Source organism: Corythoichthys intestinalis, chromosome 11 (assembly GCF_030265065.1).
Source record: "Corythoichthys intestinalis isolate RoL2023-P3 chromosome 11, ASM3026506v1, whole genome shotgun sequence".
NCBI classification, from domain to species: domain Eukaryota; kingdom Metazoa; phylum Chordata; class Actinopteri; order Syngnathiformes; family Syngnathidae; genus Corythoichthys; species Corythoichthys intestinalis.
Genome location: NC_080405.1, coordinates 8,032,726 through 8,047,783, shown reverse-complemented (window position 1 = coordinate 8,047,783; position 15,058 = coordinate 8,032,726). Strand labels below are relative to the sequence as shown.

The window sequence follows — 15,058 nt, the reverse complement described above, 5'->3', positions numbered from 1 at the left end:
AAGGCCGGTTGATGGGTGCGCGGGTGGCCCGGGGGACCACCCTGGGTCCCGGGGGGGGGACGATGGCTCCTTTGCTGGGCTGCGGGAGGAGGGATGGGCTGCGCATGGCCCCCCGCCCCAGCGCCCTCCCTCCCTCCCTCCCCGGGCTGGCTGGGTGGGGGCTGTGGCCCTGGGTTGGCGCCCGCGCGGCTTCTCCGCCCGTCTGCGTGGCTGTCGCGCGCCCGGTGGGGCCTGCGTGCTGCTGGATGTGGTAGGGCATTCTCGGGTCGGGGGTCCCGGTGCCGGGATTGGCGATGCGGCGGCGTAGGGTTGGTCGCCAACGGGCTTACTCATAAGAGATTCACACGATTACTGGGTTCTAGATCACAGAACTGATTTGTGTACACTCTACCCCTTTCAATCACTTAGCTTATAGGCTTATAGACACCCCCACCCCCATTCTCCTCTTTCACTGGCCAATAGGCCCCCACATGGTGTAAACCGGAAATACATCTCGCTGACGATAGCACCAGCATATTAGTAACTAGTTTAGATGTTCAATGTATATCTAGTTGTTGTTTGTGTATGTGTTTCTTTTCCTTCTTCTCTTGTATTTCTTTTCTTCTGTCCCCCCATAATCCCTTCCTGTTCGCTGCTTTGTCATAATAAAAAGGTATTTTGAATGATCACAATTGGAGTATGTCAGACTCTCAATGTGAAACATTAAAACTGTTCAGAATCTGGGCACTTAGACTTCCATTCTCTGTGTCAAACAGCTGAACAGGACAGGTTTAAAAAAAAAAAAAAAAAAAAAAAAAGAAATTAATAAATTGTATAGCAGGATTTGTGTATTATTCGTATTCATTAATTACAGGTGTTTTTGCTCATTTCAATTTATTTTATTCATATGGGCTATTATTTATTTTATTATGTATTTGTTTTACAAATGTAATGTGTATTCATTTATATTCTATATTTTATGTTTTATTACTTAAGTTACTTTGGTAATATTAGTTCCTACTTGTTTTGTTGTGGTAGGAGGGTTTTTGTCACATTCTGCTGCTGGTTAGATTTTGTTTTCCGTTACAGAGCCGGCGGTGTGGGCGTTCCCATCATCGCACCTGCGGCTAATTCCAGCAACTCAACATTAGTATATAACGCCGGCAATCCAAGCCAACGTTGCCGAGATATTTGCTTGCTGTTCACCTTTTGACACCTGTCCTTTCGAGGCTCGCTGCATGCCCACCGCTTAGTTTAGTGTTATTTGATCCCCGTCGACCTCTTGTCACGGACTCCTTTTGTTATTCTCCCTTTTTCCGCGATCGCGTGTTTTTTAGTTGTATTAAAAAAAACTCTTGTTACTATTCCCTCAGTTGTTGTCTGCTCTTGGGTCCAATCTTGTTTTCCGCGTTCACGGATCGTTACAGTTTTGTATTGAACACGGGGGTACTGATGCGCCGAGATTAAAAGCAGAGTTGGGTAACACACCAGGAACGTGAACGTCGCGTTTCAGATGTGTTATTTACCGGGGTAAGATGTGTCCCGGAAGCGGCTCAACGTGACACACGCGAAAAGAACGGCAGAGTTCATTATTTGACGCGAGACGCGGCCCTCCTGCGTCTATAGACCCTACCCACGTGACGTCACAACTCCTTCCTCCTGACTGATGCCGCCCAATTGTCCGTCAACACATCATGTTTCCCTGTTACGGCTACGTACATTCCTCCTATTTACGACGTGTTTTTCTGCTCGTTAACATTAATAATCAAAATGGTGAAGGCGTGTGTGGTGGTCGGTTGCAATAACAGAGTAGATAGACTGAGAAGACGGAGAGACTTGAAGTTCTACCGGATTCCGAGAGACCCGGAGAGAAGAGAGCGAGATGGGCTGCTGCAATTCGACGAGAAAACTGGGCTCCAAACGATTACCACAGATTATGTAGTAGTCATTTTATATCTGGTAAGATGCATTTAATATATATTTAGAGGGTTTTGGGCTGACAACCACAATTAAGATCATTGCTAGGCTAATCGCCGACAACATACACGTATGTATGTAGTGAGAGTGCTATCGCTAAACCATATAAACATTAAAAGCCCTAACTCCATTGACAAACGACATGAAATACATTAGACTTGACAGTGGATAGTAGCAATAACAAAAGATTTTGAATTGAAAATTTCGTAACTCACCTTTCCAAGCACAAGATAGATTCCTGCCGAATTTTCGTGGACGAGGACCTGTTTCACCCAACCAGCAACGAAGTATTTATAAGCCTCCAAGCTCTTAGTTTTTCGAACTTTCGTGAGAATAGGCTGATTTTGTGTGGACAAGATAGTTGTACAGTTCAGGGTAGCTAGCAGATGTCAGGCAAATACGGCGGAGACAGCGGGTCGAAAAACATCGATTTAGGCATCAAATATGGATCTGGCGAATGGATAAACAAGCTTTTCCACATAACGCCTTTTATGCAACGCATCAAGTGAGTTTACGGCATCCGAAAGCACCGGGTCTTCCATGAAATGCATTATAAATTGCTCGATCAATTGAGACCATTGATAATACAGACACAAAATGACGGACAAGTGGGCGGAACCATACAGCGAGCACGTGATTTTGTGACATCGGTGGGTAGGGTCTATACTACTAGCTAGGATCGGGCCAGAAGTCATTCGTGTAATAATGCGGTGGATCCGGTTGATTTTCAAACTAATATGCAATCGTTACCTACTTTTTGAGTTCATCAGATCTCTTGAGTGGTAGATCGGGCACAGTTGACTTGTCTTTGTTGATTTACTGCTGTCTTCTCTGCTATAATACCGTATTGGCCCGAATATAAGACGACCCCGATTATAAGACGACCCCCTCTTTTTCAAGACTCAAGTTTGAAAAAAGACTTTTTGAACACCAAATTAATTTTTATACAGAAACGACCACGGAAAGCTTTTCTCTGACTGTGAGCATTTTTTAGGCAATCTTTTTGAGCTCTACATCTCCGTACATTACACTCTGTGACACCATATTTCACAGCCGCTTTGCAGTTGTTTGAAGACACCGCCTCATTTATCACCATCAACTTGAAGTTTGCGTCATAACTTCTCCTCAGCTGCCGGTGTTCTGCCAAAATGTCCTACATCGGCGAAACGTCCTACATTAGTCGAATTTGACACCTAAATTACTACCGTGTGCTCTAAACTTGTTTTGTTTAGATGCATACAGGAATAACGTACTAAAGAAATGCCTGCAGAAAATACTTAAATGTAGTTATGTCAAATAAGGACGGTTTAAATACGCTACGTGACTAATGTGGTCAACTGCTTCAAAGCTAACACAAAAAAACACAATGGTTAAAAGTATGAGAGGGTAATACATGCAAAAAGTATCTTTGAGGCTGTGAAAAGGTTCTAAATAACTAAATAAAAACAAAAATAGTGAGTACTCGCCGCTTCCAACCGATGTGCGCATGCGTGTGAATGCATATGCAAGCGCCCTGAGCATTGTGTAGGACGTTTCGCCGCGTAGTAAGGAATGGCCAAACACCGGTTAACCTGGCCAATCTTCGACCCACTTTTCTCCAAATTGTCGCGAAGTTTCTCCATTTTCGGTTATCTCTTCTATTACCGGTATTTTCTTCTCTTTTCCTTCTTACCACTTTCTTCTTCGTGTCAGGGGTTCGCTTTGGCCGCCCGAGTCGCGTTCAGCATTCGATTCATTGATGACTGGCGCCATCAAGCGTCGTGAATGGGTATATGTCTAGGCCGCAGTTTTTTTTTTTTTTTTTTTTTTAGGCCGCAGTTATAAGACGACCTCCTCTTTTTCAATCTTATTTCAGTGCAAAAAACATCGTCTTATATTCGGGCCAATACGGTAATAACCAACACGGCCCCGTGTTCAATACAAAACCTTCCTACCACAACAAAACAAGTAGGAACTAATATTCACATAGGAACTAAAGTTATACAACGTAAAATATACAATATAAATGATTACTACATCACATTTCTAAAATATAAACACATAATAAAATAAATAAGAGCCAATTTAAATAAAATAAATTGAAATTAGCTAAAACACCTGTAATTAAATAATAATAATACACACATCCTGCTTACACAATTAAATTTATTAATTTCTGTGTGGCGCTTTAACTTGAGAAAATCCACCAATAAAGCTTTTGAAAACTGTTCATAAGGAAAAAATGATTCATTGAGGCATTTCATTTGTAAAATACATGTTAAATCTTTGTCATTGGGATTGCTTTTCTCTTTAGCACAGGACTTCTTTTTCTTTCTTTCAGAAAGAAAGCTGACCAATACGCGTGGTCTGAAAGGCAAATTGTTGTTGGATTATCTTTCAATACCCGCTACTTTTTGAGCAGAATTCTAGCTTTGTATAGGCTAATGTTCCTATTGTTGAAAACAAAAGTGTGTAATAAACAAGTAGCACATTTATATTTTGCTTTTTTTTTTTTTTACTTTACCGAAAATGAACTGAACCGTGACCTCAAAACCGAGGTACATACCGAACCGAGATTTTTGTGTACCGTTACACCCCTAATTGAGATGAACTTTTGGTAGTGACCAAATACTTATTTTCCACCATGATTTGCAAATAAATTATTTAAAAATCAAACAATGTGATTTTTTTTTTTTTTTTTTTTTTTCCACATTCTGTCTCTCATGGTTGAGGTTTAACCATGTTGACAATTACAGGCCTTCCTAATATTATAATATATATATAAGTGGGAGAACTTGCACAATTAGTGGTTGACTAAATACTTATTCGCCCCACTGTATGTTGCATTTCACATTTGAGACGGGTGTTCCATGTCAATTCAAAATAAAGTGGGGCTGGTAGAGTTGTTGTAATTGTATTGTTCCATCTAATAATTCAAAATTTACTATATTGTGGCATATCGGCTATCGTGAAACAAAACAAAAAAAATAGACCATATTGTGATGTTCTATTATCTAAATAGCACAGCACTAACTCTCTAATTTCTCTCCACAGGCTGTCAGTACTGTGTCTTCTGACAATGCTCGGTACAATGATCGACTTAATGAACTGAAAGCCAGGCCCAAGGCAGAATGGAAACCTAAACCCTGGCCCCCTAAGAGTAAGTACCGTATTTTCTCTATAGATTGCTAAACCGCACCATTTAAATGTAAGAAAACTAAAGGAAAAAAAAGCACATTTTCTGATGTTGTAAGCTTTAAAACGAAAGACTGACCTTTAAACAACCAACTTCCTGTGAGGATAGTTCTAAAACTTGACATAGGCTGTAGGTAGAGTTGTCCGATATTATCGAGTCGCAGATAATTTTGGCCGATAAAAGCATTTAAAAATGATATTGGATAATATCAACTAGAGCTGGGAATCTTTGGGCACCTAACGATTCGATTACGATTACGATTCAGAGGCTCCGATTCGATTCTAAAACGATTATTGATGCACCCCCCTCCTTTTTTTTTTTATTTTTTATTTTTTTTTTTTAATGTTTTGTACATTAGTTCCAAAATTGTTCAAAAATCCTCTCAGGCTAAACCAAACTACTATTTCAGTATCAAGTTAACATATAGCAGTAAACAAATATACAAAAATAACAGTAAATAAAAAACTCCAGTCCCCATTCTGTATCAGCAGCTTTAAACTACATTCAATTAATTTAATGTTGTGAATCAACCGTTAAAGTTGATAAAATTGCTCCCGTTTATCCATAATTTCCCTTTTGTCTACTTTCGACATGTGAAAGTTTTAAAACTATTTTAAAGATAGATTCAAGTCAATATTTTACCGATTTAGGAGTATTTTAGATAAAAAGTTAATTAGGTTCGCTTGGAAGGTTCGCTACAACAGCCTTGCAGGGAAGTGTACTGCTTTAAGATGGCGGCCGTTTACTACGTCCGCATCTAGCTTTTTGTAGATGTGCTGCTAACTCTACTGCTACCTTAGCGCATCTAGTCCTATATAAATGATATCTACCGTAACATTATGTGGATGACGTACTTTGCAGCGCAGCTTTTTTCAGCAGCAGTCAGGTATGTTGTTGTGTTTTTTTATCTCGTGGCATGAGTTGAGCTAGAGCCGTGAGTTGAGCATTGGCATTACCCGAGGGGCCGGGTAATGAGAAGCATGATGTTTAGCTACTCTCACTCCGTTGCTCATTGACTGCGCGGCGCGCTGAGTGTGTTGTACTTCCGCTTTACTTGGCATATTTCAATAATCGGAATTTGGATGGTTGTGAATCGTTCTCGAATCTTCCACGGCCGAATTGCGAATAATCTAAGAATCGGAAATTTTGCACACCTCTAATATCAACATCAGTTTTTCATTAGCGGTTTTGGGCCAATATGCATGTTGCCGTGTAAGTGAATGTAGAAGCCTTCTGCCTTTGTAATAGTGCTGATCACAGCTTAGCACAAAAGTTATGCTTATTGACTATTAGATGTCTCCAATTTAAGATGCTTGGGATTTGTTATGTGAGCAAACCATTTGCATTCATGGAGCAAAAATCAAATGAACAATAAATGATTGCAAAATTATCATCATTAAAGCATCCAGTGGGGCGTCACAATTAGAGGTCGGCCGATAAATGGACTTTTTTCCAAAATCGGCCATCTGCCGGTTAACGAAGAAAATAAGTTGATTAAAAAGGATTTTGATCTGGCATCTTTGTGGGCAACTGTGGCTGCTGCTGACTGACGGTCGAACCCTGGAAGGACCCCGTAGCAACTTCAAGGCTTGGCTGCCATAGAAAGCTTGCCTTTTTTGTAAATATAGTAAAAAAAAATTATCTTGCATGAGAAAATTTGCAACGTTGCTTTAGCCTTTAAAGCTGTTTACTGAGAAATTCTTACCCTCAAAATTTAACCCGTAGTGTTAGCGTAGTATTCGCGTTAGCATTAGCTTTAGCTAGGTGAGCACCCTCTTAAACGCTTACTTGTTTACCTGTTGTTGTGACATCCTGATGGGTTTAATTATTTAAAAATAATGTACATTTCTTGCTGGGAGTGTAAAATCACAAGAAATGCTGCATTTGTTGGTTTGGTAGCATGAGACTGAATTAATCTTTTAAGTCTCAGGTCATCATTGTAAATATGAAACTATTGAAGCAATTTTTTAAAATTGCCTTTCATAAGTGATGTGCATAAAAAAAAAAAAAAGTATATCGGCTTACAAAATCGCCTTGGATATCGGCAATCGGCTGAAATTTTTTTTTTTAGATATCTGTACAGCTGTCCCGACTATCGACGTCATCGATGACGTAAATGCGTTGACGAGCACAACATCCCGTCGATGGTTAATGAAGGCTTAAAAAAAACTAAATGCGTGGAAAGTTGAGAATGTCGGACACTCGGTATGCAAGCAGGGAAAGCGGCACAAAAAAAAGCGCACCAGAGTGGCCAAAACATGGACAAATTTTAACTAAACAAATGAGGGTACACTGTTGTGTCCTGTCTCTTCAATATAAAGCTCGCATACCAGGCTGCACGTGGGCTGTAAATGAACACCTAAAGCGCCGTCACTCAGTTGTAATTTGGAAGACAACGGGAGACAACAAGCTGGCAGATCCTAAGTCCATCTAACTAATTAACTAACGATATGTTTTATTGAAGTTGTTAAGCCTGTCGCGATATGCAATGGGTCCATTTATCGCACTGTAAATAAAAATGAGGGCGGTAATTTCACAGTTGCCTTTTATTGGCGCGTGCGTGCGTGTTGATGGCATATGAGACTCCAGTTCCTTTCTCTTATCAACACGCTGTAGAATTAAAGTTCAGACATACAAATTAAGGTAACACATCTATATTAAACACTGTAAACGTTAACATTGCTACATTGAGGCTAATAGGAAAAAAGGACAACCTACTTCAGTCTGCTATAAAACATTGGCAGTCTTCTCCAGAACACAAACTTGCGGTTTGAAGGAGACACTTCAAACATGAAAAATCGCTGGTTAACAGCATTTGCTAACGAAAAAAATGAAATGTATTTCTGACATCACATGCAATGACAAAAAGTGTTTTTTTTTACAGTTAGCGGTCTAGTGAAGGTACTTCCGTTGAACATTTAAAAATAAAAGCACGTCAGGTTCTTCATATAAACAACAATTTCTGGAGTTAATCCCACATACTTCAGAATTCAGATTCTACTCTAACAATAGCTTTAAAATGACACCCTTTATGAAAAATCTGATTGGCAATTAATCATTATTATAATGCTATTATATATAATGCTAGTTTTTTTTTTTTTTTTTTAAAGAATTGTCTTAAATCATGTTGGAAAGGTGAAATCTGTGTTCTGAATCTGTTTACATTCCATTCTTTTACACTAGTTAATGCTATCAGCATTTGACCTCATTGTTTGTGATTTGTACTTTAATAAAGAATTTAAGTGTTCCAAAATGTTTTTGTGAATTAATAAGCGTCAGCAAAAATTTCATTGCTAAGTCAGTGGGAAAAATAAAAAAAATTATTAGATTAGTCAACCAATCGTAAAAATAGTCTGCTGACTTATCTGGAGAAAATTTGTCGTTTGGGACAGCCCTAGATATCGGTATTGGCATCGGCATTTGAAAATCCCATATCGGTCGACCTCTAATCACAATACAATTAGCCATAATATGTTAAGGCCACGACCGCATTTATCGGTATCTCTTTGATATTGGGATCTGATTTTTGGAGATGAATAATATCGGGTTATCAGTTAAAAAGTCATTATCGGACAACTCTACTTACAATTTGGGTGTGTGAAACTCTCTGCAGTTGGACACGGGCATTAAATTGGTTTAAAGTGGCATTAAAAAGCATGAAATGAGATTTGTTGATACCTTTTCAGAAAACCTGGCTTGTTGTTAACACTTTTGTATGTTAATCTGATGTTAGTAGACTGTTTTCTTCTTGGAGATGCGTGTGTGGAAGCCAGGCAGTTTTTTAGCAATGGATTTTGACAATTGCCTTCATATTTTCGGGGTCAAAGCACCAGTCAGGCCTGTTTTACTAGAAGGGCAGACCAGACTGTTCTGGACCACTTTCACCACGTTCATAAATTATAAAACGGTTAACTGTCGTCAAGTTTCTTATGTTTTGATTACAAATTCTTCTTCTAAACTACCAGTTTTAATAAACAAACTAGAAAACGACAATCTTGGACAATACAGTGGGGCAAATAAGTATTTAGTCAACCACTAATTGTGCAAGTTCTCCCACTTGAAAATATTAGAGAGGCCTGTAATTGTCAACATGGGTAAACCTCAGCCATGAGAGACAGAATGTGGGGGGGGGACAGAAAATCACATTGTTTGATTTTTAAAGAATTTATTTGCAAATCATGGTGGAAAATAAGTATTTGGTCAATACCAAAAGTTAATCACAATACTTTGTTATGTACCCTTTGTTGGCAATAACGGAGGCCAATCGTTTTCTGTAAGTCTTCACAAGCTTTTCACACACTGTTGCTGGTATTTTGGCCCATTCCTCCATGCAGATCTCCTCTAGAGCAGTGATGTTTTGGGTCTGTCGTTAGGCAACACGGACTTTCAACTCCCTCCACAGATTTTCTAGGGGGTTGAGATCTGGAGACTGGCTAGGCCACTCCAGGACCTTGTCTTCTTCTTCTTACGAAGCCACTCCTTTATTGCCCTGGCTGTGTGTTTGGGATCATTGTCATGCTGAAAGACCCAGCCACGTCTCATCTTCAATGCACTTGCTGATGGAAGGAGGTTTCCACTCAAAATCTCTCGATAAATGGCCCCATTCATTCTTTCTTTTACACAGATCAGTCCTCCTGGTCCCTTTGTTGTTGTTATGCAATTCAGTATTCCTTCGCCTCCAAACACGAGAACCTGTGTTTCTACCAAAAACTTCTATTTTGGTTTCATCTGACCATAACATATTCTCCCAGTCCTCTTCTGGATCATCCAAATGCTCTATAGCGAACCGCAGACGGGCCTGGACGTGTACTGGCTTCAGCAGGGGGACATGTCTGGCAAGGCAGGATTTGAGTCCCTGGCGGCGCATTGTGTTACTGATAGTAGCCTTTGTTACTGTGGTCCCAGCACTCTGTAGGTCATTCACTAGGTCCCCCCGTGTGGTTCTGGAATTTTTTTTGTCACCGTTCTTGTTATCATTTTGACGCCACTGGGTGAGATCTTGCATGGAACCCCAGATCGATGAAGATTATCAGTGGTCTTGTATGTCTTCCATTTTCTAATAATTGCTCCCACAGTTGGTTTCTTCACACTAAGCGAAGAGTGAAGAGTTACAGAAAACGTTTGGCCTCCGTTATTGCCAACAAAGGGTACATAACAAAGTATTGAGATGAACTTTTGGTATTGACCAAATACTTATTTTCCACCATGATTTGCAAATAAATTCTTTAAAAATCAAACAACTGTTTTTTTTTTCCCACATTCTGTCTCTCATGGTTGAGGTTTACCCATGTTGAAAATTACAGGCCTCTCTAATCTTTTCAAGTAGGAGAACTTGCACAATTGGTGGTTGACTAAATACTTATTTGCCCAACTGTAAATATGGCGGAAAACACTCAGGTGACTTGAAGTTCCGCCAGATTTCAAAATTGTCCTACATGTATGTGTGATACATCATTGGAAAGCTTAAAATCTCAATTTTCTGGGGGAAGAACAATTTTGAACTGGAGGGCATTTAAAAAAAATTCTTTTTAAACAAAAAAATTCAAACTGGAAGTCAGAGCACGAAACAGCATAATTAAAGATGCCATGATTTTAACAAGATATTATCGCGTACTTTTCAATCCAAAACTAGCATAGATAAAGCTGATACAGCAAGATACAGCTGTGAATGGTCACAGCTGGATTTTTGGGGGATTTTATGGGTAAAACATGTTAATTTGTAACGCGTGGCAGGGCAGGATGAGTGCATAAAAGGTAAAAAAGGGAGTAGACGTCCACTTATGCACTTTTAATAGACAAAAATAAATAAATCCAGCTCAACCACTCGTCACTCGGGAGTGCAACGGACCATGCACACATGATCACACTTGACTCCCCAAAAAGTAGGTAGCAACTGAAGAAGAAAGTGAACATACAACATAAAGAGGCGCCACCGTGTGGTGGATGTCCTAAGGAACAAAGAGGATCACAGAAGTGACCGTTACATATGCAGAAATCGCAGACATCAAGGAGTGGTCGAGATTTTCTTTTTCATATATTTACCCTTTTAAACGTTTTTTTTTTGTTTTTGTTTCAATTTTTCTTTGTTTGGATCGATTTTTTTTATCATCCAACATATCGGGGAAAATGCAACAGTAACAAAAAAAATACAATCAAGCGATAGTTATGAGGTAGATATCCGTGACTTATTTTCAGACACCAATTTTTTTTCCATTGTGACGTAATTTGTTTAAAGGTCTAAAATATGCGGGTGAATAATTTTTTTAAATTGTTTTTTTTTTTTTTTTTTTAAGAAGAAAGTGTACTTTTTGGGGCCAGACCACCTCGCCCTATTGTGTAGGTTTATTTAATGTAAATTGTGAATGAACAACACTAATAATTTGTCTCTCGTTTGCAGGCGAGGACGGGGAAGATGGTAAGTTCATTTGAATTTGGTTTGTGTTCATTCATTAACATTGCTTGAGGAATTGTAGTGAATGCTAGTCAATAATCTTGTCTCCAAAGACAGTTTGGGTCTAGTTCAAATCCACTCCAATATGTAATATATTGTCTTTACTTTACCTACTTTAAATGTGAATGCAATGTTTGTGCTGGAATTGAAAGCCATGCTGTGAATGATATCCTTGACCCTTGAAATTTACCTTACACTTCTCTCCTCTTTTTATCATGTCTCTTGTCTTGAAGAAATTTTAATAGCACGTTTTTGATGTTGTTCAATATTCAATATTTTATTTTGCCATTGTTTCCTCAATACACGAATATCAAAAGCACTTCACAAAACCAAGTTCAAATGATCTCTTTGCTTTGTAATTTAACTCAGATTAAAAGTTTAAAAAAAAAAAACATATTATTCATGTATATAAATATTTTCCGGACTACAAGTCGCTGTAGAGTTTGAGTTGGACTAGTCAAAAAATGCATTTATGACGAAAGAAAAAGAATAAAAAACAACGGGCCGATTCGCACTTAACTAAAAGTCATGTTTCTGTGGTAAAATACAGTAAGTCCTCCGCCATTATTCTTATCAAGTGGCTAAACATCGTCATACTTCTGCAACAAAAGAGCAGTTCAAAAGAATTGAATAGAGGGAGTCCTCGGATTATGTTGTCCTCGACCTACGACGTTCCGACTTTACGTCACCCGTGCTTCGTCCGCCATTTAGTCCCTCGCTAAGCTACGGACTAAGCTAAGTCTAAGCTAAGTCTGTGTATGTGCTTCAGGGTGTCCTTTTTCACCCTCCTTTTTTCACATTTATGGCCCCAAAGAAGAAAGCTGGGTCTTCAGTCCAGCCAATAGAAAAGCAATTACTTTGGAAACAATCTTAACATCATAAAAAGATTGGAGAAAGAAGAGACACTGACTACCAACAACTGAGCTTGAACTGAGGATTGAACACTAACAGTGTCAAGATAAATAAATGGCGGAAAACACTCAGGTGACTTGAAGTTCCGCTCTGAGATCCCCAATCTGGCCAACTCTTAAAATTGTCCGATATGTTTGTGTGATACATCATTGGAAAGCTTTAAATCTCAATTTTGTGGGGGAAGAAAAATTTTGAACATGAGGGCATTTAAAAAAAAAAAAAAATTAATAGCAAAACCCAAACTGGAAGTGAGAGCACGCGAGAGCATAATTAGAGACGACATGACTTTAACGAGATATTATCGCGTTCTTATCTTGTTTTGATCCAAAAACTCCATGTAGCATGTATCACTGAGTGCCAAGACACAGTTGTGAGTGGCCACAGCTGGATTTTTGGGGGATTTTATGGGTTAAACATGGTAATATAAGAAGGGTCGCGATGCAGAAATCGCAGACATCAAGGAGTGGTCGAGATTTTCTTTTTCATATATTTACTAGGGCTGTCAAGCGTTTAAAATTTTCAATCAAGTTAATTACAGCTTAAAAATTAATTAATCGTAATTAATCGTAATTAATCGCAATCAAAACATCTCTAAAATATGCCATATTTTTCTGTAAATTATTGTTGGAATGGAAAGATTAGACACAAGACGGATATATACATACAGCATACTATACATAAGTACTGTATTTGTTTCTGATAACAATAAATCCACAAATGGCATTATTAACATTCTTTCTGTTAATGGGATCGACGGATAGAAAGACTTGTAGTTCTTAAAAGATAAATGTTATCGTTACAAGTTATAGTAATTTTATATTAAAACCCCTCTTCATGTTTTCGTTTTAATAAAATTTGTGCAATTTTCAATCTAAAGTAGAGTTAATATAATAAAAATAACAATAATAAGAATAGAGTGACCAAAGTCTGAGTAAGTTTTATGTGTATTTTGCATAGCTATTTTGATTGGGAATGCCAGTTCACTTTACATTGTCGTTTAACTGTGTGAGACTAGGGTCTCATTACTACAGACTGAAGTGCTTTTCTTTTTGTGAATTTTTTTTTTTTTTTCTAGAGATAGGAATATTATTTTTGTTGTGCTTTCACTAAATGATACTTATGTTTGTTGTGAAAGAGTTGCCGAAGCTTATGCCAATAAACGGCGCGGTTCAATGAACGCCTGTGTCCACTCGCCTTTATAACATATATATCTCTGTACATATCTTACCCAAAATACAACAAGAGACACATAATTGCCACTAAAAGAAAGAAAACTTACAGAAATATGTGTGGAGCACAAATAGCACAATGCAACAGCATAAACGTCTCACAACTACTAATTCTCCCACTATGAGAAGGAATAACAGTAGTATGGAACGGCGCTGCCCCCAAGCGGCCAGTGGAATTCTCTTCACTCTTAATGTGCATAAACGGCGTCATTGTAATCTGTTTGTGCCAATGCGGGAGCGGCTGATTCCATGCATACATTAATTGCGTCAAATATTTTAACGTGATTAATTTAAAAAAATTAATTACCGCCCGTTAACGCGATAAATTTGACAGCCCTAATATTTACCCTTTCAAAGGTTTTTTTTTTTTTTTTTTTTGATTTTTCTTTGTTTGAATCGATTATTTATCATCTAACATATCGGGGGAAATGCAACAGTAACAAAAAAAATACAATTAAGCGATAGTTATGAGGAAGTTATATGTGACTTTTTTTTACAGACGCCATTTTTTTAAATTGTGACATAATTTGTTAAGTTTAAAATATGGCTGGGTTGAAAAAAAAAAGAGGTTGCGCGACGTCTTTAAACGAGGGTTTTCAGGGTAAAACTGACAAATTAAAAATAGTTCGGGGGCTTAAACCGCCATGAATCTGCTATGGCAGTATATAGACATATTGTTCTAGCAAACAAAACAGTTGTTTTGTCTTAAAATACAGCAGTTTATTTTAAAGAGGAGTGCATGAGCAGAAACTGCTTTTTCAGTCTTGTCTGTGCTTTCCACCATATATATACACAGTGCAGGCAAAAAGTTTGGACACACCTCAAGGGTGTATACTTTGAAGAATGTAGAATATATAAAACCTGTTTTCAGTTATTCCACTTTTTTTGCCAAGTACATAATTCCACATGTTCGTTCATAGTCTTGATATCTTCAGTGAGAATTTACAGTAGTCGTGAAAATATATAAAACGCACAAATGATGAGGTGTGTTCAAACTCCCTCTATGGTTACAAACTAAATATAAAATGTACGTAAAGGCTGGTTACAAACTGTACAAGTGCTGGCTGTCTCGTTACCTGTGTTTGTTTCGAGTTGTCGCCCAATGCTGTAATTCCATGTGGTTCCTTGGAATGAATGTCGAGTTTTTAGCGGTCTTTTTGAGCCCTCGCAAAGTTTGCAACGCACGGAAATATTTTTGTCATCTTTACTGGACAGAAATGTGAAGTAATGGCTGTATTTCCAGTGAGCAAATGTAGCCGTTTGTGGCATCTCTCCTGCCTCTTTCACTGCGTCCTAATGAGGTAGATAGGCTATGTTGTTGGCCGCTGCAGACAG

General features: G+C 38.4%; 1 protein-coding gene across 1 annotated transcript in view; it reads left to right on the top strand.

Moving 5' to 3' along the window:
- Positions 1–15,058, top strand: part of mgarpa (mitochondria localized glutamic acid rich protein a) — a 52,239-nt gene that overhangs the window by 12,756 nt on the left and 24,425 nt on the right. The window contains exons 3-4 of the mRNA XM_057850226.1: positions 4,990–5,095; positions 11,529–11,546. Coding sequence (XP_057706209.1) covers positions 4,990–5,095; positions 11,529–11,546 — 124 coding nt within the window. The remainder of the gene's footprint in view (positions 1–4,989; positions 5,096–11,528; positions 11,547–15,058) is intronic.